The sequence below is a fragment of the Gigantopelta aegis genome, chromosome 7, assembly GCF_016097555.1.
Source record: "Gigantopelta aegis isolate Gae_Host chromosome 7, Gae_host_genome, whole genome shotgun sequence".
In the NCBI taxonomy this organism is placed as follows: Eukaryota; Metazoa; Mollusca; class Gastropoda; order Neomphalida; family Peltospiridae; genus Gigantopelta; species Gigantopelta aegis.
In genome coordinates, this window is record NC_054705.1 from 5864823 (window position 1) to 5889982 (window position 25160).

At 40.1% G+C, this 25160-nt stretch overlaps 1 protein-coding gene across 1 annotated transcript; it reads left to right on the forward strand.

The window, feature by feature from the left end:
* The first annotated feature begins 464 nt into the window (after positions 1–464).
* LOC121377834 (polyglutamine-repeat protein pqn-41-like) lies at positions 465–23782 on the forward strand. The gene is made up of 7 exons (XM_041505933.1): positions 465–617; positions 2812–2923; positions 9197–9256; positions 15104–15536; positions 17289–17399; positions 19911–20505; positions 21260–23782. Exons 1-7 carry the CDS (start codon positions 465–467, stop codon positions 22193–22195), a joined length of 2400 nt encoding a protein of 799 aa, XP_041361867.1. The 3' UTR covers positions 22196–23782.
* The last annotated feature ends 1378 nt before the right edge of the window (positions 23783–25160 follow it).

Sequence of the window (25160 nt, forward strand, 5' to 3'; positions counted from 1 at the left end):
TGCCGGGGTTAGTGTACCTTATGACTGAGACCCACAAACACGGGTGGGTCAGGTTGTGAAAATGCACAGTACGATAATTCGTAATCTGTAAATCTATAAGTCTTCATAATCTGTAAAATGTCATTCAATTTTCAGCAAAATGTCATCAAATGTCGAATTAATAGTGTGTATGCCCACCATGCGCATTAATATACGCCATAACACGTCGACGCACGGATGACGTAAGACGACGAATGACGTTAGGCGTGATGCGTTGCCATTCCTGAAGGAGACATTGTTCCAGTTGTTGAGTGGTGATTGGTGCCACTGGCCGTCCTCTAACTTGCCGATCCAGGTAGTCCTCTAACTTGCCGATCCAGGTAGTCCCATAAGTGCTCAATGGGATTCACGTCTGGAGAACATGCTGGCCACGGTAAAACATTGATGTTGGCGTTATTAATAAAGTCGATGGTGAGCCTTGACGTATGAGGTCTCGCATTGTCGTGCTGGTAGACAATGCCATGTGGTTGTTGCTGCATAAAGGGGGAGATGAAGACCGCGAGACAAGTGAAGGGATGATGGTTGTGAAGGTGGAGATACAAAAAGCAAGACAAGTGGAGAGGATGATGGTTGTGAAGGTGGAGATACAGAAAGCGAGACAAGCGGAGGGATGATGCTTGTGAAGTGGGAGATCAAGACTGACTGAGGGCTTCAATTAGACACTAACTGAACATTCCAAACAAAAATGACAACTAGTAAAATGAAATATATATATTTAATTTCTAAAATGTCTTCATTTTACACACTAAAGCCATGAATCGCAATTTCTAGTTTATAAAAAACCACAGTGATCAAATCACTTTGACAAATTTGAATTAAATCGGTTTCAAAGTCACATCCAACGTACGTGGCTTGCGAATCGGTCCTACAACAAAGGTAAGTTCACATCGGCAACGATAACAGGATCTTCCATGATTACTTCAGATTCCTACACTTGCCATGACGGTCACCTCGAGCCTTCCATATTAATCAAACAAAAACTTATAACAAATGGGTCAACATAAGCATGGTACCTGTTACCCCGTCGTCACACCTTATGTGTCGACGAAAACAAGACCCCTTACATCAACAGTCATAGACTGTTCTCCAAAAGTGCACCTCAATTTGAAATATCACATTTCACCAATAACAGTCTATACAGACTAATCTCCGTGCACACAAACTATTCAGTAGGCTCCCCAGTGGCTACCTCTATCGCTACCACAAAAATAACCACAATCTGACGTCATTACAATAATCAGATGGTATCCAAAACTAACACTAAATCGGTACATTCGCATTTCCAACTTTTACCATAGTTTGACACCCAATAGCCGATGTATTTTTCGTGCTGGGGTGTCGTTAAACATTCATTCATTCATTCATTCATTACTTCTGACCATCTTTAAAATATTACAAAATATACAAGTTGCAATTCTGACTACATGTATTATATATTTTAAAATGTATTTTAACCAAAATATTAAACATATTTACAAAACCAGTACTCACTTTTCACCCACAGCTCCTTACACTGTGGTTTTACATGAAAATATTATATATATATATATATATATAATACTTTCATGCACTTACCATTTGTGACACCCAATAGCCGTGTATTTTTGTGCTGGGGTGTCGTTAAACACTCATTCATTCATTCATTCACCCCTGCCCCTGCGCGTGCTGTAACCTCATCGTGGTGCAGGGGTGTAACATTCTCTTTGAGAATGGCCAATACAGCACAAATTGAAGTTTAGAGTAAAATTCGGTGTCCGTAAAATTCTGTGATATTTGTATTGGTATTTTTGCACAGTTCTTTACACTGTTTTTGTTTAAACCTTGAATTTTTATATTGATGTTGATCATCACTTTATTTGTTTGCATTGCCATGGTTTGACACCCAATAGCCGATGTATTTTTCGTGCTGGGGTGTCGTTAAACATTCATTCATTCATTCACCCCTGCGTGTGCTGATGGTTGTGAAGGGGGAGATCCAGAAAGCTAGACAAATGGAGTGGATGATGGTTATGAAGGGGGAGATTTAGAAAGCGAGACAAGTGGAGGGGATGATGGTTGTGAAGAGGGAGATCCAGAAAGCTAGACAAGTGGAGGGGATGATGGTTATGAAGGGGGAGATTTAGAAATCGAGACAAGTGGAGGGGATGATGGTTGTGAAGGGGGAGCTCTAGAAAGCGAGACAAGTGGAGGGGATGATGGTTGTGAAGGGGGAGATCTAGAAAGTGAGACAAGTGGAGGGGATGATGGTTGTGAGGGCGAGATCTAGAAAGCGAGACAAGTGGAGGGGATGATGGTTGTGAAGGGGGAGACAAGTGGAAGGGGGTTGTGAAGGGGAGATCCAGAAAGCGAGATCCAGAAAGCGAGACAAGTGGAGGGGATGATGGTTGTGAAGGGGGATCCAGAAAGCGAGACAAGTGGAGGGGATGGTGGTTGTGAAGGGGGAGATCCAGAAAGCGAGAAAAGTGGAGGGGATGGTTGTTATGAGGGGGAGGGGACAACATGGCCCGACCCCTTAAAAACTTCGTTCTTCAAATGTAGACCCTCCCCACTAGAATATAATTTCCTGCACACACACGCCGTATTCCATATGTAATTTATTTTAGTCTTGAAAACAAGAGACTCTTTAGTCGGAAACGTTTTAGAATGGTTGCAAACTGCGGACAGTTCCTTTAAATCTTGTCTGGATTGTGAATTCTGCATGGCTGTTGGTCCCATGTCGATTGACCTCGAGTGACCTTGCACCTGAAATATTCGCTCTTTGTGTTTACTCAGTCTCACACGATGCATTGTCAAACTGCCAGACATGTTTACTGCACCGGGATTCTAACTGTTCGCCCTGCTCCCGACTTCCTATCGGTGTTGGTATTCTATAGGCGAACAGACAGTAATAACTAGGTTCTAACATGCTGCACTCGGGGAGGAAAATAAAAAAAAACACAAAACACTATGATTTATTAAAGGGGCTCTGTGATAATTACATAATTACTTCTTTTTTTTCTTGGGATTTTGCTTTTATATTTATTATGATTGGCATATGCCCTTGCAATCTTATTAAAATTAGCTCCACTATTACATGTGGATCTAACATCAGCCAGTTGGAGCGCATGTCCACCATCCAAAACCTTACTTGCAGAATCATGCCAGTGATTTGAAAATAATTTGAAAACATTCCGAATTATCCTGAGGGTATACGACACGTTTCATGTGAATTACGAATGCCTTATTTAGACCAGTATAAATTTTTTAAATCAGATTGCTAACAACACTGCGTAGTCTTCAATGTCCAAGTAACATTTGGTCTGTGAATAATAATTTAAATATTGACCAATCACACTTCGCCTTTTATAACGTTATTTGGGAGCATACAAATTCTAAAAATATCGGGCGAGTCTATTTTAGTGGCCGCAGTACAGCGAACCATACCAATACGTACGGGATGGGTTATTAGTCTTCAATTTTACATTACAAATTATTTATTTATTAAAAAAACTAAAAAATAAATCAGTCTTCAGTTTTACATTACAAATTATTTATTTTATAAAATAAAACATGTTTTAAGGCATTCGTAATTCACTCGAAATATGTCGTATACCCTCAGGATAATTCGGAATGTTTTCAAATTATTTTTAAATCATTGGCATGATTCTGCAAGTAAGGTTTTGATTGGTGGACATGAGCTCCAACTGGCTGCTGTTAGATCCACATGTAATAGTGGAGCTAATTTTAATAAGGTAGATGCCCTTGCATTTATTTAGGTTTTATTTTATTTTGTTATTATTATTGTTGTTGTTGTTTGTGTATCATATTGTACTTGGGGCGGGATTTAGCTCAGTCGGTTGAGTGCTCGCTTGAGGTGCTTGCGTCGCAGGATCAAACCACCTCGGTGGATCCATTGAACTCAATGGTTTTTTTCTCCTTTCAACCAGTCCACTACAACTGGTCAAAGGTCGTGGTATGTGGTTTTTTGTCTGTGGGAAAGTCCATATAAATGATCCCTTGCTGCTTTTCTCTAATGACTGAGTCGGAATTACAAAATGTTGGACATCCAATAGTCGATGATTAATTAATCAATGTGCTCTAGTGGTGTCGTTAAACAAAACAAACTAACATATTGTACTTTCCCCACAAATCTCTTGTTTTACGTAAGTACATTATTTCTATTTCTAATGTAAATAATCACTTTCATGTCCTGACCTTTGTGTATTTTTGTGCTGGGGTGTCGTTAAACATTCATTCATTCATTCCTTTTGATGGAATGTTACGTATTCATTATCTCCTGTCCATACAAGCCCATAAAAATTAAAATCAGATCGCAATGACGTTCACAATATCGCAGATATTGTTGCTTATTATATGGAAGAAATCTGCCCAATGCCTAGTACGTGTATGTGTATGCGTGTAGTGTGCGTAATGTTTGTGTGGTATGCGTAATGCCTGTGTGGTGTGCGTAATGCTCGTGTGGTGTGTATAATACTTGTGTGGTGTGCGTGTAGTGTTTGTGTGGGGTGCGTGTAGTGTTTGTCTGGGGTGTGTTTATTGTTTGTGTGGTGTGCGTTTAGTGTTTGTGTGGTGTGCGTATAGTGTGTGTGTGTAGTAGGTAGGGTGTCGTTAAACATACATCCATTCATTCACAAACATCATGAACATTCTAAAGGTTCATATTGACTGCTTGCGGTTCTGGAAAAAAAAGTCAAAATCAAAATGCATTAATTTCATCCGTGCGTCTGTAAACCACAAGGCGTAGACGCAACAGTCGAAACACACACACGTGTCGCGTCAAGTCCTTTATGGGCGCGAAGTAGCCCAGTGGTAAAACGCTCGCTTGGTGCCCGGTCGGTTTGGGATCAATGTGCTTTTTCTCGTTTCAGCCAGTTCACCACAACTGGTGTATCAAAGGCCGTGGTATGTCCTATCCTGTCTGTGAGATGGTGCATATAAAATATCCCTTGCTACTAATGGAAACATGTAGCGGGTGATTAACAAATCAATGTACTCTAGTGGTGTCATTAAACAAAACACACTTCTTGTTTTATAAGTCTTAACAGACAGTAAACCGTTTCCCATAGACGGGCAAGATGACATTATAAACTTGCTGACTCAGATACTTGAAGTGCATGCGTTTTCTGTCCCTCCACGTTTGACACTGTCGGTGTACTCTGACGGTACGCCACAGTTTTGTGGAAGGAAGGAAATAGTTTACGTAAGACGCACTCAATACATTGTACCGGCCTCGGTGGCGTCGTGGTAGGCCATCGGTCTACAGGCTGGTAGGTACTGGGTTCGGATCCAAGTCGAGGCGTGGGATTTTTAATCCAGATACCGACTCCAAACCCTGAGTGAGTGCTCCACAAGGCTCAGTGGGTAGGTGTAAACCACTTGCACCGACCAGTGATCCATAACTGGTTCAACAAAGGCCATGGTTTGTGCTTTCCTGCCTGTGGGAAGCGCAAATAAAAGATCCCTTGCTGCTAATCGAAAAGAGTAGCCCATGTAGTGGCGACAGCGGGTTTCCTCTCAAAATCTGTGTGGTCCTTAACCATATGTCTGACGCCATATAACCGTAAATAAAATGTTTTGAGTGCGTCGTTTCTTTCTTTCTTTCTTTCAACACATTGTATTTACAATTATATGGCGTCAGACATATGGGTAATTTAATGTTTTATTTAACGACGCACTCAACACATTTCATTTACGGTTATATGGCATCGGACATATGGTTAAAGACCACAGATATTGAGGGAGGAAGCTCACTGTCGCCACTTCATGGGCTACTCATTTTCGATTAGCAGCAAGGGATCTTTTGTATGCATTATTCCATGTACAGGATAGCACATACCACATCCTTTGATATACCAATCGTGGTGCACTGGCTAGAGAAAGAAATAGCCCAATGAGCCAACTAACGGGGATCGATCCCAAACCGACCACGCATCAAGCGACCGATTTACTAATGGGCTACGTTTCGCCTATTTTGAATTAAGCCTCACTTTCACGAAGTAAAAAAGGCGATATATAGGTATTAATTTTCCGACTGCGGTGGCAATGTTAAAGTTACACATGTTGTCCTTCCGTTCTAAGCCCACAATTTGGTGGAGTGTCAGTACCTGAAAAAAACTCGGAAAGATATATTTGGTCAAAGAAATGTGATGGAATCATTTCGATTCCATCCAGAATTTTTATTACAATTTTTACGTGATGCAGAATTTTACTCTAAATTTTAATTTGATCTATCTGTGATATTTGTATTTTAGGCACAGTTCTTTACACTGTGGTTTTATTTGACTCTTGAATTTTTATATTGATGGTGACCATCACTATGTTTTGACATTACCATAGTTTGACACGCAATAGCCGATGTATTTTTCGTGCTGGGGTGTCGTTAAACATTCATTCATTCATTCATTGAAATGCCGTGGTATGTGCTATGCTGTGTATGTGATGGTGCATATAAAAGATCACTTGCTGCTAATCGAAAAGAGTAGCCCATGAAGTGGCGACAGCGGGTTCCATTTCTCAATATTTGTGTGGTCCTTAACCATATGTCCGACGCCATATAACCGTAAATTGAAAAAAAATGTGTCGAGTACGTCGTTAAATTAACCACTTCCTTCCTTCCTTCCTTCCATATAACCGTAAATAAAATGTGTTGAGTATGTCGTTAAATAGAAACATTTCTTTCTTTCGATCCCCGTCGGTGGGTATTTTTCTCGTTCCAGCCAGTCCATCACGACTGGTATATCAAAGACCGTGGTATGTGATATCGTGTTGTTGTTGTTTGGTTGTTGTTGCGTGTGTTTTTTTTTTGTTTTTTTTTTTTTTTTTTTTGGGGGGGGGGGATATAAAAGATATCCAATAGCCGATAATTAATAAACAATGTACTCTAGTGGTGTCGTTAAAGAAAACAAACTTTTAGTAACATATATGTGTGGAATTTGTTTTAGATAATGTCCAAAAAGTCATTGTCCGTCGATAAAATGTGACCATATTTCATCCTCATCCAGGTGTGAATATTCTTACTACTTAATCAGATGTGTTTACGTGGTAACCTATTACCGCAAACTAGCGCCATCTCGACCCCTGCGTAATCGCCTTTTCCCCTCGAAGTGTTGTGAGTGAAAATAGCAAACATGCCTGGCACACATGACACGAATTACCACTCGTTTCAGAAGTTTAGAAAACAATAGCTACGCTTGTGGGAGCTAGTGAAAAAAAAAGAGAAAATGTTGTGTTACATATATTGTGCGCTTCTAATATGGAACACTGGTGACGCATTGGGTTTGGTTCTGCTCCTCGGCATTGTGTACATTCCGCTATGGAATTGTGTATGTTACGCTCTGCGTTTCGAAGGAATTTGTCTTGTAAGACACACACACACACACACACCCTCAATTTATAGCAGGTTTTGTGATATATGCTATCAACCAGTGCAAGTGCACAATTGCCTAATTCTACTAGGTACTTTAATCATTTTTTGCCACGGAACGTTTGTTTGTTTAGTTTTGTTTTTTTTTGGGGGGGGGTGAGTTTGTTTGGGGGTGAGGGTGTGTGTGTGTGTGTGTGTGTGTGTGTGTGTGTGTGTGTATCTGTGTTTATCTGTGTTTATCTGTGTGTATCTGTGTGTGTGTGTGCGCGCGTGTTTTATTTTGACGTGGGCTGTTTCTTAACTGCATAGGTTGAATACAATCTGATGAATTTGGATATGGAATTTAACTCAATGATACATTTTCGCCTTGTGTGCCATATGATGTGGGCTCGATTCCCATCCGTAGACCCATTGGGATTAATTGCACTCTACCCAGTGGTTCGCCGGATTTATGGAACTAACGTCACCCCCAAATACAACCTTTCTAGTGTAGTAGAATGTTTAGCAGGGGGTGAACTTCACTGTGGCGAGCGAACTTTATAGAAGGATCGAGTCATGTTTCCTTGGCAAATATATTAAAGAACAAAAACAAAACTTTGCTTGTGCAGGGAGGGCCATCTGCGTCCGACTGACCCCCCCCCCCTTTTTTTTCCATACCCCTGCATACGCGCAAGAAGTGTCATCCAGTATTAACGACTGGTGTATTGAAACCAGGGGATAGCGTGTTGGAGAGATGAAGCGAGACATGCTGTGTGCAATTATGTGATCTGAATCTGCTATAGTGAAGGAATAAATGACTAGTGGCTTCCCAAATAAAGACAAAACCGGCCTTTGATCACAAATGACATATCAAAGGCCGTGGTATGTACTACTCTGTCTGTGGAATGGTGCATATGAAAGATCCCTTGCTGCTAATCGGAAATAGTAGCTCATGAAGTGGCGACAGCGGGTTTCCTCCCTCAGTATCTGTGTGGTCCTTAACCATATGTCTGATGCCATATAGCCGTAAATAAAATGTGTTGAGTGCGTCGTTAAATAAAACATTTACTTCCTTCCTGATCATGAGTGTTAAGATAACTGAACTTGTTGGTAAATTGTGCTTACTTGTTTTTTGTTGTTTTTATTTATTTATTTTATTATGTTTTCTTTATATTTTTGTCTCCCCGTTATTTTTCGAAGTGGGGAGACGGTGGGTGGGTGTGGATGATCGCAAAGAATATTTTGTTTGGGGTATTTCCCTCTCCCTCCCCCGAATTAAAAACATAAACTGTCGCAACGGGGGTTGGGGAGGTGCTGAAATCGGCGATAGCAATTACATTGTATGTGAATTATGGTTGCTGGAGGTTCCGTTGTGGGGGGGGGGGGGGGGGGGGGGGGGGGAATGCAGTATATGGGTGTTGATGTTCTCAAAGAGTATTTTCTTTTTTGGTATTTCCCTCCATTAAAATCATGGACAGAATTGTTTGTTAGCAACTTTGATAAATTATTTTAATCTAAAAAATAATCCCAAAACAAAACAAACGATAAACTATGGCGGTAGGTAGAATGCCCTAGAATAAGCAATAGCAATTACATTGTGTGTATTAAGCAAGAAAAACAAACTAACAATTCCTATTTTTCTTCGTGTGTGACACACATCTTTATTTATATAGGGTCAGAAGTCTTAACATGTTTTACACCGGCTTCCTCGAATTGGCTGCGAGGTGGTGTGACGTCATCGTGAGAAAGGCCTGATACAGCAGGTCTGTAGGAACTACCGGTGTCGAAGTAAATCATACACCTGTGTGTTTTTAGAGCGGTTCTCCGTCATAGCTTCAGGCATGGATAGGACTGTCATTACGCTATGGGTGTTAGGTAAGTGTTTTCTTGTTTTTAAATAGCAGCACCAGTTTTGGGAAGTAGTCTATCTACGGGAGAGAGGGTGGCATAAACAGTTAAAGTGTGTATTGGAAGGAGGGAAGAAAATGTTTTATTTAACGACGCACTCCACAAATTTTAATTACAGTTATATGGCGTCAGACACATGGTTAAAGACCACACAGATATAGAGAGAGGAAGCCCGTTGTCGCCACTTCATCGGTTAGGAATCTTTTATATGCACCTCTCACAGACAGGGTAGTACATACCACGGCCTTTGATATACCAGTCGTGGTGCACTGGCTCGAACAAGAAATAGCCCAATGGGCCCACCGACGGGGATCGATCCCACACCGACCGCGCATCGAGCGAGCGCTGTACCACTGGGCTATGTCCCGCCCCAAAGTGTGTATTGTTTAACGACACCTCTAGAGTACATTGATTTATTAGTCATCGACTATTGTATGTCACATATTTGATGAAATTTCTGATATTTAGTATTACAGTGGAAATGGGTTTTTTTTAATGACACCTCTAAAGCACATTGATTTATTAGTCATCGACTATTGTATGTCAAATATTTGGTAATTCTGATATTTAGTATTACAGTGGAAATGTTTCGTTTAACGACACCTCTAGAGTACATTGATTTATTAGTCATTGACTATTGTATGTCAAACATTTGGTAATTCTGATATTTAGTATTACAGTGGAAATGTTTCGTTTAACGACACCTTTAGAGCACATTGATTTATTAGTCATCGACTATTGTATGTCAAACATTTGGTAATTCTGATATTTAGTATTACAGTGGAAATGTTTCGTTTAACGACACCTCTAGAGCACATTGATTTATTAGTCATCGACTATTGTATGTCAAACATTTGGTAATTCTGATATTTAGTATTAGAGTTAAAAAGTGTGTTTTGTTTAACGGCCGCACTAGAGCACATTGATTTATTAATGATCGGCTATTGGATGTCAAACTTACTTTGGTAATTATGACAAAAAGAAAACCCGCTACATTTTTCCATTAGTCGCAAGGGACCGTTTATATGCACTAGCCTACAGTCGTGGTGCACTGGCTGGAACGATGAATAACTCAATTCACCCACCGACAGGGTTCGATCCCAGACTGACCGTGCATCAGGCGAACGCTTTACCACTGGGCTATATCCCGTCCGTTTTGCGTTTAGAAATGGCACTAGCATTTACCATTGTATGCCAATATCACACACATGTGACGAATTCATTTGTTTTATTATTTTAAAGAAGGACCCTCCTCTTCAGTGAGAACATTGTCAGTGTACACTGACTTTCACATTTTGGTGGAGTGTTATCTTCTCAAGCCGACGAGAAACGATATATTTGGCAACAGAAATGTTTTGTAATCGTTTAAAGTCCATCCAAAATTAATTTTAATGTTTTTAAAACAATTTGATTTCTATGCAAAGTTTTAAAATATACTCACCTTGATATTTGTATTGTACACAATTTAAAATATACTTACCTTGATTTTTGTATTGCATTCTACTGTATGGTTCCCACAGCTTTTACTTAGTTTTATATAATCGCATGAGTTTTGCCTACGGTTACATGGCGTCAGACATATGATAAAGACCACACATATACTGAGAGAGGGAACCCGCTGTGGCCACGCACTCGGCTACTATTTCCGATTAGCAGCAAGGGATCATTTAAATGCACCAGGATAGTACACACCACGGCCTTTGTTAAACCAGTTGAGGTGCATTGGCTGGAGTTGCTAAAATCATTCTGGAGGTGTATATAGATATTATCCTATTCCGAGGGCGGGGTATAGCTCAGTCGCTAGAGCGCTCACATTTAGGTGTTTGGGTCGCAGGATCAAATCTTGTCGATGGTCCAGGCTGCCATTGGTCTTTTTTCTGTTCCAACCAGTGCTCCACGACCGGTGTAACATATTTCACGTTAGTAAATTGCAACTGGTGTATTTACAATGTACACAACGAACAGAATGTATCCCTATTTTCTGTACTCTGTAGAGGCACTCATGTTTTCTTCTGTAAGCGGGACGAAACCCAGTGGTAACGCGTCCGGCTGATGCGCGGTTGGTCTAGGATCGATCCCCGTCGGTTGACCCACTGGGCTATCTCTCGTTCCAGTCAGTGCACCACGACTGGTATATCAAAGGCCGTGGTATGTGCAGTGTTGTCTGTTGGATGGTGCATATATAAGATTCCTTGCTACTAATGGAAAAACTGTAGCATGTTTCCTCTCTAAGACTATATGAGAAAATTACCAAATGTTTGACATGCAATAGCCGATGATTAATAAATCAATGTGCTCTTGTGGTGTCGTTAAACACAATGAAAAACATTCTTCATCTGTGTGTGGCTTGTGTCTTTCCTGTGTTTGGTGCGGGACGTAGCCCAGTGGTAAAGCGCTCGCTTGATGCGCGACCGGTTTGGGATCGATCCCCGTCGGTTGGCTCATTGGGCTATTGGCTCACTGGGCTATTTCTCGACTGGTATATCAGAGACCGTGATATGTGCTATCCTGTCTGTGGGGTGGTGCATATAAAAGATTCCTGGCTACTAATGGAAAAATGTAAGGGTTTCCTCTCTATGACAAAAATGACGATACGTCTGACATCCAATAAACGATGATTAATAAATCAATGTGGTCTAGTGGTGTCGTTAAACAAAACAAACTTCTTCTTGTGTTTCAGCAGGTAGTGTGGATTTGGTGAAAAGTTTGCAAACACACTTTGCATGTTGTATACATGTGTTTAACTTTGGCAGGTGCCTGGGGGGCATCGGTATTATAGTTATGTGTAATACCTTGGCATCGGTATTATAGTTATGTGTAATACCTTGGCATCGGCATTATAGTTATGTGTAATACCTTGGCATCGATATTATAGTTATGTGTAATACCTTGGCATCGGTATTATAGTTATGTGTAATACTTTGGTATCGGCATTATAGTTATGTGTAATACCTTGGCATCGATATTATAGTTATGTGTAATACCTTGGCATCGGTATTATATTTATGTGTAATACCTTGGCATCGATATCATATTTATGTGTAATATATTGACATCGATATCATAGTTATGTGTAATACCTTGGCATCGGTATCATAGTTATGTGTAATACCTTGGCATCGATATCATATTTATGTGTAATACCTTGGCATCGGTATTATAGTTATGTGTAATACCTTGGCATCGATATCATATTTATGTGTAATACCTTGGCATCGGTATTATAGTTATGTGTAATACCTTGGCATCGATATCATATTTATGTGTAATACCTTGGCATCGATATCATATTTATGTGTAATATCTTGGCATCGATATCATATTTATGTGTAATACCTTGGCATCGGTATTATAGTTATGTGCAATACCTTGGCATCGGTATTATATTTATGTGTAATACCTTGGCATCGATGTGTAATACCCTGGCATCGGCATTATAGTTATGTGTAATACCTTGGCATCGATATTATAGTTATGTGTAATACCGTGGCATCGGTATTATAGTTATGTGTAATACTTTGGTATCGGCATTATAGTTATGTGTAATACCTTGGCATCGATATTATAGTTATGTGTAATACCTTGGCATCGGTATTATATTTATGTGTAATACCTTGGCATCGATATCATAGTTATGTGTAATATCTTGGCATCGATATCATAGTTATGTGTAATACCTTGGCATCGGTATCATAGTTATGTGTAATACCTTGGCATCGATATCATATTTATGTGTAATACCTTGGCATCGGTATTATAGTTATGTGTAACACCTTGGCATCGGTATTATAGTTATGTGTAATACCGTGGCATCGGTATTATAGTTATGTGTAATACCTTGGCATCGGTATTATAGTTATGTGTAATACCGTGGCATCGGTATTATAGTTATGTGTAATACCTTGGCATCGGTATTGTAGTTATGTGTAATACCTTGGCATCGGTATTGTAGTTATGTGTAATACCGTGGCATCGGTATCATAGTTATGTGTAATATCTTGGCATCGATATCATAGTTATGTGTAATACCTTGGCATCGGTATCATAGTTATGTGTAATACCTTGGCATCGATATCATATTTATGTGTAATACCTTGGCATCGGTATTATAGTTATGTGTAACACCTTGGCATCGGTATTATAGTTATGTGTAATACCGTGGCATCGGTATTATAGTTATGTGTAATACCTTGGCATCGGTATTATAGTTATGTGTAATACCGTGGCATCGGTATTATAGTTATGTGTAATACCTTGGCATCGGTATTGTAGTTATGTGTAATACCTTGGCATCGGTATTGTAGTTATGTGTAATACCGTGGCATCGGTATTGTAGTTATGTGTAATACCTTGGCATCGGTATTATAGTTATGTGTAATACCTTGGCATCGATATCATATTTATGTGTAATACCTTGGCATCGGTATTATAGTTATGTGTAATACCTTGGCATCGATATCATATTTATGTGTAATACCTTGGCATCGATATCATATTTATGTGTAATATCTTGGCATCGATATCATATTTATGTGTAATACCTTGGCATCGGTATTATAGTTATGTGCAATACCTTGGCATCGGTATTATATTTATGTGTAATACCTTGGCATCGATGTGTAATACCCTGGCATCGGTATTATAGTTATGTGTAATACTTTGGTATCGGCATTATAGTTATGTGTAATACCTTGGCATCGATATTATATTTATGTGTAATACCTTGGCATCGATATCATATTTATCTGTAATACCTTGGCATCGATATTATATTTATGTGTAATACCTTGGCATCGATATCATATTTATGTGTAATATCTTGGCATCGATATTATAGTTATGTGTAATACCTTGGCATCGGTATTATATTTATGTGTAATACCTTGGCATCGATATTATATTAATGTGTAATACCTTGGCATCGATATCATATTTATGTGTAATACCTTGGCATCGGTATTATAGTTATGTGTAATACTTTGGTATCGGCATTATAGTTATGTGTAATACCTTGGCATCGATATTATAGTTATGTGTAATACCTTGGCATCGGTATTATATTTATGTGTAATACCTTGGCATCGGTATTATAGTTATGTGTAATACCTTGGCATCGATATTATAGTTATGTGTAATACATTGGCATCGGTATTATAGTTATGTGTAATACATTGGCATCGGTAATATATTTATGTGTAATACCTTGGCATCGGTATTATAGTTATGTGTAATACCTTGGCATCGATATTATAGTTATGTGTAATACATTGGCATCGGTATTATATTTATGTGTAATACCTTGGCATCGGTATTATAGTTATGTGTAATACATTGATGTTTAATTATTTTGTTTGACTTTCTGAACAGCAATTTCAACAAATATTTCGAAAACAAAAACAAACAGAAACTGCAAAAAATAAGAAACTTTCCAGTGTATTTTTTGGATTATTGAAATTTTTCGATATTTGCAAAGTCTCTTACTCCAAATTGTAATATACTTTCTATGTTAATCTAGTAGCCCGTTAGACCTTGGGAATGATGTAGCCCGAACTAGATTTTGGTAGCCAAAAGACAGGTCACATTGTGGACAATTCAGTACGTTCGGTCCCACTCGCTCCGGATCATTTCGATTCCATCCTGAAATGGTTTTGATATTTCTTCCAGATACTGAATTATATTTTTTATTTTATTCTAAATTTTAATTTTACCTACCTGTGATATTTGTGGGGTTTGTTTTACACAGCTTTCAGTTTAACTTTTGTCCTTTATTTTTATTATTCTTATTTATTTATTTTAATATTTAAAATTTTACAGTTATCCTGGACAGTTGTACAGCATACGAGCGACAATCGTTTAACTCGTACAGCTCCTGGTCAAGAAGCAATTCTAGAAATGGCTACCAATCATCCAGCTCATCTGCCGCGGCGGCAGCTGCAGCAGCGTCGGCAGGTGCTGGCTATGGATCATCCGCAGCTGCATCTGCTTCGGCATCAGCCTCCGCTTCTTCCTCGGTAGGGCGATACAGATCTGCTGAGCAGCAGCCCCGGCCTCAGCAGTACAGATCTCCAAACGGCTACTCCTCGCCCTTTGAAGGGAGTCTGAGGACCTCGAGACCCAACGGTGCGGCGCCGCGACCTACAGCCAGACCTTCGACCTACTATCGTCGTAATGGCGCCGGCTCCGCGCCTCCCAGCACCAAGCAGTGCACGTCTTCGTTGCAGTGTTACTGCTGTAGGTGGTCGTCAAGGTATGCTATGGCGTAGATTTCGTTTGTCCTGTGTCAGTGTTGGTGTCCACTATAGTGATTTAAAATATCATATTAACTAATATATCGTTTCGACATGGCAAGATGACCTGACCTTGACCTTGACCTCTAAAATCGGGTACTCTCCTCTCAAAACAAGTGTATGGTCCTTAGTATGTGCCAACTTTGGTGTTTTGGCCCCACGTTTCACAATATCGTCCAAATTTTAACTTAAGCCACCACACTAGATTGGGACAGTGCGGTTGCGAACAAGCTTCATTCTATCGAGTCAGTTCTAGGAGAGTAGCAGTCCTCACTCAGTGAGGATGAAGTAGTCATGTGCCGTCCTTGCATCGGCAACACATATTTGCGCAGATTCTATTTGTCCATAATCCGTAAGACGTATGCGTATATCTAATCCATGATTCAAAGAGAGATCGGATACTCAGACACATGAACACGCGTGTGGAATCAACTTGTTTTGCATACAAAGTGATTGATGTGGATTACGTATTGCGGAATGCGGACAAATGGAATTTATACTTATGCGTTGGATCCTTCCCTAAGTGGGGCAAGATGTAACAGTCGTGAATATTAGAAAACTGTAGCTGTTACCCTCACTTACTTCAGTGTGCTTATACCGAATTATGTTTCACGCACGCTGTCCTGAACACACAGCTCTCTTATCTGGGATGTCTATCCAGCACAACTGGTTTGTGGTTAGTTGTATTAGGATAGTGAGAGAGACACACACTGAGAGACAGAGAGAGACACACACACACATACACGCAGAGAGACACACACACAGAAAGACATATACAGATACACACACCGAGAGACACACATAGAGACAGACAGAGAGAGACACACACACATATAGAGGCAGAGATAGAGACACACAGTGAGAGAGAGACAGAGACAGAGACAGAGACACAGAAAATAGTTATTATCACAAATGAGTCGGTAAACTCGCTCTGGGTGGAGCCGGTACCGGGATGCGAACCCAGTACCTATCAACTGGTAGAAGTGACAAAGGGGTTGTAATATAATAATTTATTAGCTTGGGTAGGGCATTAAAACAGTCATAGTCTTCTTCAGCTGGACGAAATTATTTGCCAGCTCACAGGTGTTACTAAAACACTTTTTGTTTTAATATTTAACCTTGATTTTTGTATTGTATTGAACTTTCCCCAGAGCTGTTTAACTGTTTTTGGGGTTGGTTTTTTTTTACATGATTACATAATTTTAATTTTTAATCAAAATATTGATCATGCTCTTATCTTTGTTTGACACCCAATAGCCATTGTCCATTTTCGTGCTGAGGTGTCTAAACATTCATTCATTCATTCATTCATCCATTCATTCATTCATTCGACCTAAAAAAAACATGTTTTAAAATTATTCAAAATCCAGTTAATGGTCGTTTATAATATAAGTAATAATAATAGTAAATAAATGGAAATTAAAAATAAATAAATTAAATAAAAGTATGGATGTGTTTAATGTTGATTAATGCTAGACACAGTCTACCAACTGTAACGACGAAGTTGGCCAACTCAATGGTTGCGTTGTAATTTTCAGATCAACAACAAATGGGTCGTAGGAGTCTTATGCGAAGAGAATAGAGTTGTAAGAATTTCAGACTAGAAACTAGAAGTCGAGAGATCGGCGAGTTGGCTACCTTCATCGTGACAGTTGGTAATCTCAGCCTAGCATAAGACTGTTCTGTTTTGTTTTGGGGGTTTTTTGTTACAGGGAAGAGCCCACTCAGCAGGTGTGTTCACAGCCTCGCGTTATCCTGACCCACAGCGAGGTCTGTATACAGTGGTCTGGATCCAGCTGTGTCGACTCGCAAAGGCAAATCAGGTACATGAATCTGTATTCTTATTCCTGGAAGGGGCGTGACGTAGCATGCAAATCAGGTACATGAATCTGTATTCTTATTCCTGGAAGGGGCGGGACGAAGAAGGCAAATCAGGTACATGAATCTGTATTCTTATTCCTGGAAGGGGCAGTACGTAGCAGGCAAATCAGGTACATGAATCTGTATTCTTATTCCTGGAAGGGGCAGTACGTAGCAGGCAAATCAGGTACATGGATCTGTATTCTTATTCCTGGAAGGGGCAGTACGTAGCAGGCAAATCAGGTACATGTATCTGTATTCTTATTCCTGTAAGGGACAGTACGTAGCAGGCAAATCAGGTAAATGAATCTGTATTCTTATTCCTGGAAGGGACAGTACGTAGCAGGCAAATCAGGTAAATGAATCTGTATTCTTATTCCTGGAAGGGGCGTGACGTAGCATGCAAATCAGGTACATAATCTGTATTCTTATTCCTGGAAGGGGCGTGACGTAGCAGGCAAATCAGGTACATGAATCTGTATTCTTATTCCTGGTAGGGGCGTGACGTAGCATGCAAATCAGGTACGTGAATCTGTATTCTTATTCCTGGAGGGGCGTGACGTAGCATGCAAATCAGGTACGTGAATCTGTATTCTTATTCCTGGAAGGGGCGGGACGTAGCAGGCAAATCAGGTACATGAATCTGTATTCTTATTCTTGGAAGGGGCGAGACGTAGCAGGCAAATCAGGTAAATGGGTCTGTATTCTTATTCTTGGAAGGGGTGGGACGTAGCAGGCAAATCAGGTACATGAATCTGTATTCTTACCCTTGAAAGGGGCGGGGCGTTGCAGGCAAATCAGGTTAATGGATCTGTATTCTTATTCTTGGAAGGGGTGGGACGTAGCAGGCAAATCAGGTACATGAATCTGTATTCTTACCCTTGAAAGGGGCGGGGCGTTGCAGGCAAATCAGGTTAATGGATCTGTATTCTTATTCTTGGAAGGGGTGGGACGTAGCAGGCAAATCAGGTACATGAATCTGTATTCTTACCCTTGAAAGGGGCGGGGCGTTGCAGGCAAATCAGGTAAATGGGTCTGTATTCTTATTCTTGGAAGGGGTGGGACGTAGCAGGCAAATCAGGTACATGAATCTGTATTCTTACCCTTGAAAGGGGCGGGGCGTTGCAGGCAAATCAGGTAAATGGGTCTGTATTCTTATTCTTGGAAGGGGTGGGACGTAGCAGGCAAATCAGGTACATGAATCTGTATTCTTACCCTTGAAAGGGGCGGGGCGTTGCAGGCAAATCAGGTAAATGGGTCTGTATTCTTATTCTTGGAAGGGGCGGGACGTAGCAGGCAAATCAGGTACATGAATCTGTATTCTTATTCTTGGAAGGGGCAGTATGTAGCCCACTGGTAAAGCGTTCACCTGATACACGGTCGGTCTAGGATCGATCCTCGTCAGTGGTCCAGATGGCTATTTCTTGTTTCCGCCAGTGCACCACGACTGGTATATCAAAAGCCGTGATATGTGTTATCCTGTCTGCTGGTATGGTGCATATAAAAGATCTCTTCTACTATAGAAAATGTTGGGGGTTTCCTCTCTAAGACTATATATCAGAATAAAAAAAAATTAATAATAATGTCATTTCATTTAGGGGATAATATCACTGTTTCGTTGTTAACTATAAGGATTTATCACAAAGTTTGGGTTTAGGGACGAGACAAAATAATAACAAAATAGTAACAATAACATCATTTTCATCTGAAGTTAGTAATTTTGATGAAAATTATTTATACAGACGTTTAAATGTAATGGAAGACGCGGAATTAATATGCTAACGAAAACACCACACATGAGGCTAAGTGACAGTATATTGGACGAATTCTCAGAATTTTGTTATTGTGATAAATCCTGGTTGCCCATGATAGCGTGCATCTATCGTCCGATTTATCACGAAAATTAACCAATGGAAAAAAAGGCTTATATGAAAGTTGTATTAGAATTGTAGTTATTTTCGAACTTATTAAAATATATCCAATTAAGGTTCAAGCTAGCTGTCCTGGTCACACAAATCAGCTATCTGGACTGCTGTCCAGGACGGAGGGTTAATGAGAGAGAAGTCGGTGTCGTGGCCGTATACCTATCCTATCCGGCACCGGGAAGCGAATCCAACACCTACCAGCCTTATATCAGTGGCTTAACTACTACACCATCAGGGTTTCTTCTAAATGGTAAAACGGGTGTGCGTCATACCCAGATGTTTTTGCAGATTTTATTTTTTAAGTTAACCTTTTCACAAAATTGATGATTTCTTATCATTACTTTATGATTTTCTTAACCCTAATCCTAAACGTAACCCATTTTCTGTCTCGGGGAGGCCTCACATAATCTCTGTCGACTGCAGTTGCATTCAGCATACACATTGTAAATATTCAATTCCATAGCGCCATACCAAAAAGATTTCTTCTAGCAGAATCCCTGACCACCGAGGCAGTAATACCAATAAAATTGTTATTTTCTATATTTTCAGTCAGGAAACCGACGGCAGTATAAGTCAACCATGTAGCTCCACCCGAGCCGTTAGAGAGTGTGATAACTGCTGTGCCACGGCGATAAACCTGTTACGTCAGGCTCTGTGCGGCACCTCCCCCACCAATGGGAGGAGGAGGAATGGCGGCTACTACCCCGAGACAGGTCGACCTGGAGCAGGTGTCCAGAGGCAGCTGGAACGACAGAGACAGGTAGAGCGAGAGAGACAGATCGAAAGAGAGAGGCAAGTAGAGATCGAGAGACAGAGACAGATTGAGCGCGAACGACAGGCGGAGTTAGATAGACAGCGAGAAGCGGAGGCAGAGAGACAGAGGCAGGAAGAGGAAGCACGTAGGAAAGCGGAAGAGGCAGCGAGGCAGGCCGCTTACGAAGCTGCGCTGGCGAGTCAGAGACAGACCACTGATGCTGCGGAGAGAAGGGCACAGGAGCTTGCCGACCGACTGGCAGAGCTTGAGGCACAGTATCAAGCCAAAGTTCAAGCTCAGGCTCAAGCTGAGGCCGAGGCTCAGAGGAAAGCTGAGGAAGAGGCTGCACGCCAGGCGGATATCGAGCGACAGAGGCAGGCAGATTTACAGGTTTGTATACACGTAAGGTGATCTTAGCGCTAAGATCGATTTGTAAACTGGGGCCTGAACGACAAAGCAATTATGATCCAAAATCATAGCTGACAGCTACAGTGAAGCATTGCTGTGCCTAGTCTAACGCAGTTAAATACATTATTTCTGAAACTCTTCAGATCAATTACTGAAATTTAACGTGCTTATATCAGATCAGTGTTTAAACAGACTCACTGGGGTCCACATACTTCCATTTATGCCAGAAAATAGATGCCAGAATAGGGACAAGAACAGGTGTCTGAAATGTGCATAAAGAGAGAAGATACCAATACCAATGGCCAATACAGCACAAATTTAACTTTTGAGTAAAAGTCAGTATCTATCTGTGACATTTGTATTTGTATTTTTGCACAGTTCTTTACACTGTTTTTATTTATATCTTGAATTTTTGTATTGATGTTGATCATCGCCTTGTTTGTTTGCATTACCATAGTTTGACACCCAATAGCCGATGTATTTTTTTGTTCTGGGGTGTCGTTAAACATTCATTCATTCATTCATTCATTCATTCATTCATTCATTCATTCCTTCATGTAAAACTAATTCTGGTGTGACTGCTAACATACATTCCTTGAAACCTTTTTCTGGTATGTAGAAGTTCAAAGTAAAATTGTACAAAATAAAGAGAGTGCGTACCTCAGAAACTAGAGAGAGTAGCTTCAGTGGGTGTGGAACTTTAATATTAAGTCATTTTAAATACAAAATTTTGCAGGTGCAGCAAGAAGCTGCAGATTTAGCTCAGAGGGAAGCCGACGCGGCTCAGCGCCGGGCAGACCTTGAAGCAGACGCGTTGGCTGCTCTCCTGGCGGACCAGAACGGACAGAGAGAGGCAGACGAACGGGCGGCCGCGGAAGAAGAACGCAGACGGCAGCTGGACAGCGACAGACTCGCAGACGCCGTGGCGCGATGTGCGGAGGAACTCGAGAGACAGCGGGCGGAGCTAGAAAACGCTCGGATACAGGCGCAGCTCGAAGCCGAGGAACTGGCGAAGATAGAAGCAGAGGAAAAGTCGAGGAAGGCGATGCAGAGAATCCACGACCTGTCGTTAAGGAGACCGACGCACCGTCCGAAATATAGACCGCCCCAGAGATCGCAGTACAAGCCTCCTCGAAAACTGCAGCCAACGCCTCAGTACCCGTACGATCGGCGACCGCAGCCGACGTCACGCTACCGACCCCAGCCTACGTCACAGTACAGAAGACCTGCGCCCACATCACAATACAGAAGACCTGCGCCCACGTCACAATACAGACCTCGGCGTCCTTATCAACCGACGTCACAGTACCAGCCGCAGAGACAGCCGGTTCGCCAGCCTCAGACTCTGTGCAGGGGCGACAAGGAGGTGGAGCCCTGTAGCTCGTCCAGAGCAACTTCTTACCCTCAGAGGCAGCCGTATAGAAATGGATCCTCCCGTGCCCAGATATCCTGCTGCACGACCTCCCTGGCCATCAAGACGGCGTGCTGCTCTGCAGGGTTTTCACGCTTCTCCTCCCAGGATTGCTGCACGAGCAAGAGCGATCAGGGGACCAACGGTTCACGTGGATCGAGGTATCCCTCCTCGAATGGACGGCCCAACTGCTGTTCTTCATCCACCGCCGCGCTCACCTCGTGTTGTGTGAGTGTCAACTGGATCGCCGTCTGCTGTTGAGGTGTGTCACCTCTAGGCATCTTAGTTATTAACACTGATATAGACTAGTTAACACTGATATATGCCAGTTAACCGCGATATACCGTAAATCCTTGAATATAAGCCTGATTAGAGGCCAGGTCTGAAAGCGTGTTGGGGAAAATATACGCCTGCCTTGATTAGAGGCCGGGTTTCAGAGCTTCATTTGGGCAAAATAGAGGCCTGCCTTGAATACAAACCTGCCCTGTCAGGTCAGGCCAGGTCAGGCCAGGTCATAGGGTTTAACGTGCATATTCAGAGCAAACTGTCATGGGCGCAGGTGTCGAGGTACGCCAACACCTTCGTCCAGGACTGGAAAGGGTTTGGGAGTGGGTGGGAGAATGGACCACACCACGCTTGGCAAGTGCAAGAGAGCACTAGCAGCACGACCAGAAGCCTATCTTACATATCTAGCTTTGTCAGGTTAATGATCATGTTATATTCGTCACTTCCCATCATGGCATCAAAAGCTTATTACCACAAGGTGAGAACAACAGAAAAGAAGGACTTTTTTTGTACCTCCTCAGTGAGGTAGGAGATGTCCTCAGGTATAAAGCAACGTTTGGAAGTCTACATTAAAAGATGATATTACAACAAGGTCATGTTAGAAATGTTTTAATGCTAAAAATGGGCACCTACCTTGTACAGAAGCCTATCTTGAATAGATGCCGAGTCTCGGTGCATCACAAAAAAAAAAAATACAAGCCTGGCCTTACAGTCAAGGATTTACGGTACGCTGCAAAAATATTGAGGCGTTTTTAGTTATTAGCTATGATGCATTCTTGAAATACATATCTTAGTTATTATCACTGATACGTACTACAAATGAACCTGGGTAGTTTAGTTAGTAACCATGATATATACTATAAAATAATGTAGGTAGTAACATATAGTGTATAACAGATCATAGGTAGTTTAGTTATTAACAGAAATATATTGGATAAATTAATCTAGGTAATTTAGTTGTTAGCAGTAATATATTGTATAAAATAATCTACCTAGTTTAGTTATTAACAATAACATATTACATAACATAATCTACGTAGTTTAGTTTTTAACAGTTATACAGTATATAATAATTATTAATAGTGATATATATTCTACAAAATGTCTACGTTGTTTAGTTATTGATATATTAAATATTTTAGGTAGTTTTGGTTATTAACAATGATATATACTTAAACAAATATACTATAGGTAGTTTAGTTACTGTCCGTGATATATCAAATAAAACGTATCTAGGTAGTTTTGTTATCAATAGTGATATATTCAGCGAAACCTTTAGGTATTTGGTTTTACTAACAGAAAAATATAGATAGTTATTAACAGTGACATATTCTACAAACATCTAGTTATTTTAGTAAGCAACTTACTACCGGTGATATAAACAAAATCTAGGCTATTTAGTTATCATTAACTATATATCTTTTTTTTAAACCTGTAGGTAGATTAGTTATTAACTGTGGTATATTATATAACAAAATCTAGATAGTCTAGTTATTAACAGACATATTCTATTTGAAAACGCTCGATATTTTCTATTTTAATTTGATATTATATACTCTTCAAAAGAAGAAACGCAAAACCACATTGTCGTAACATTTGGAGAATTGATTTAATTATTGAATGGCGAGTCCGATAATAGCGTTTAGTCGGCCGATGGCATTGTTTCTCTGCGGTTCACTGAGACGTGGCATGTCCTGGATTGTCAACTGTCGGCCAGATACAGAGGCCAGGCAAGCGAACACCCTGCACTTTTATACTGTCGGTGTTCATGTTGCACGTGCAGACAACGCACGTGCAGTGGTGACATGGTTTGCACGTGGCTGCGTTTTTGCGAATATTCACATTTTGGAACTTTATTGTACAGTAGCTGCGTTTTATCGAATGTAACCGTGGGAATGTGTTTGGGACATGCAATGACCTTATATTCACAAAGCATGAACCGGTAGGAAACATAAAATCGGAGTTATAACCCATTTGTACCCTTTTGCGTTTCTTTTTTTGAAGAGTATATAAGAGAATCTGGATATTTTAGATAATTAACAGTTACATATGCTTCAAAATAATCGAGTCATCTTAGATATTTTAACAATGGTATATTCTACAGAAAGATCTAGCACTAATATATAACAGTGATATATAATGCTGCCAAATGATATAACATTGATTTATGTTGAACAAGGACACTTTGGTAATTAACAGTAATATATGCTGCAAAGGAGCGGAAATATTGTCGTTATTGACAAGTATCTGCACATGTATTCCACTAAAGGATCTATAAATGTTAAACTCTATATATTCTACGAAAAGTTGAAAACATTTTTCTAGTTAGTGATGATATATTCTACAAAAGGATATTGAAACATTAGCTAATTTCAGTCATATTTTCTTCAAAAGGATCTAGAAATATTACTTATTGTCAATATATTTTATTATAAACAGGATATAGAAGTATTTGTTACTGTCAATGTTATATTCTACAAAAGGATTTAGAAATAGTTGATATTATCAATGTTATATTCTACAAAACGATCTAAAAGTATTTCTATTGGCAATTTATTCTTAAACAAAAGGATCGAGAAATAGTAGTTATTATCAATGTTATATTCCAAAAGAATGTACAAATATTGGTTTTTAAAGGGACATTCCTGAGTTTGCTGCAATTTTTAAGATGTTATCGACTAACAGAGACTGTTTAATGATTGTAATTAAATATAAAATATATGTATCTGCATAAAATATTAGTGGATATTTATTAAACGCGTTCCTGATCGTTCTAATATTTGTACTAGGTTAAATTTCATTTTATTTCCTAAAATATTGTTATTTTTGTACGTACGAAATTATTTGAAGACAAAATCCAGTTTGTGCTTCTTACAAACATTAAGACGACCAGAAACACATTGAATATACATACACTGATATTCTAAACCAGAAAATATAT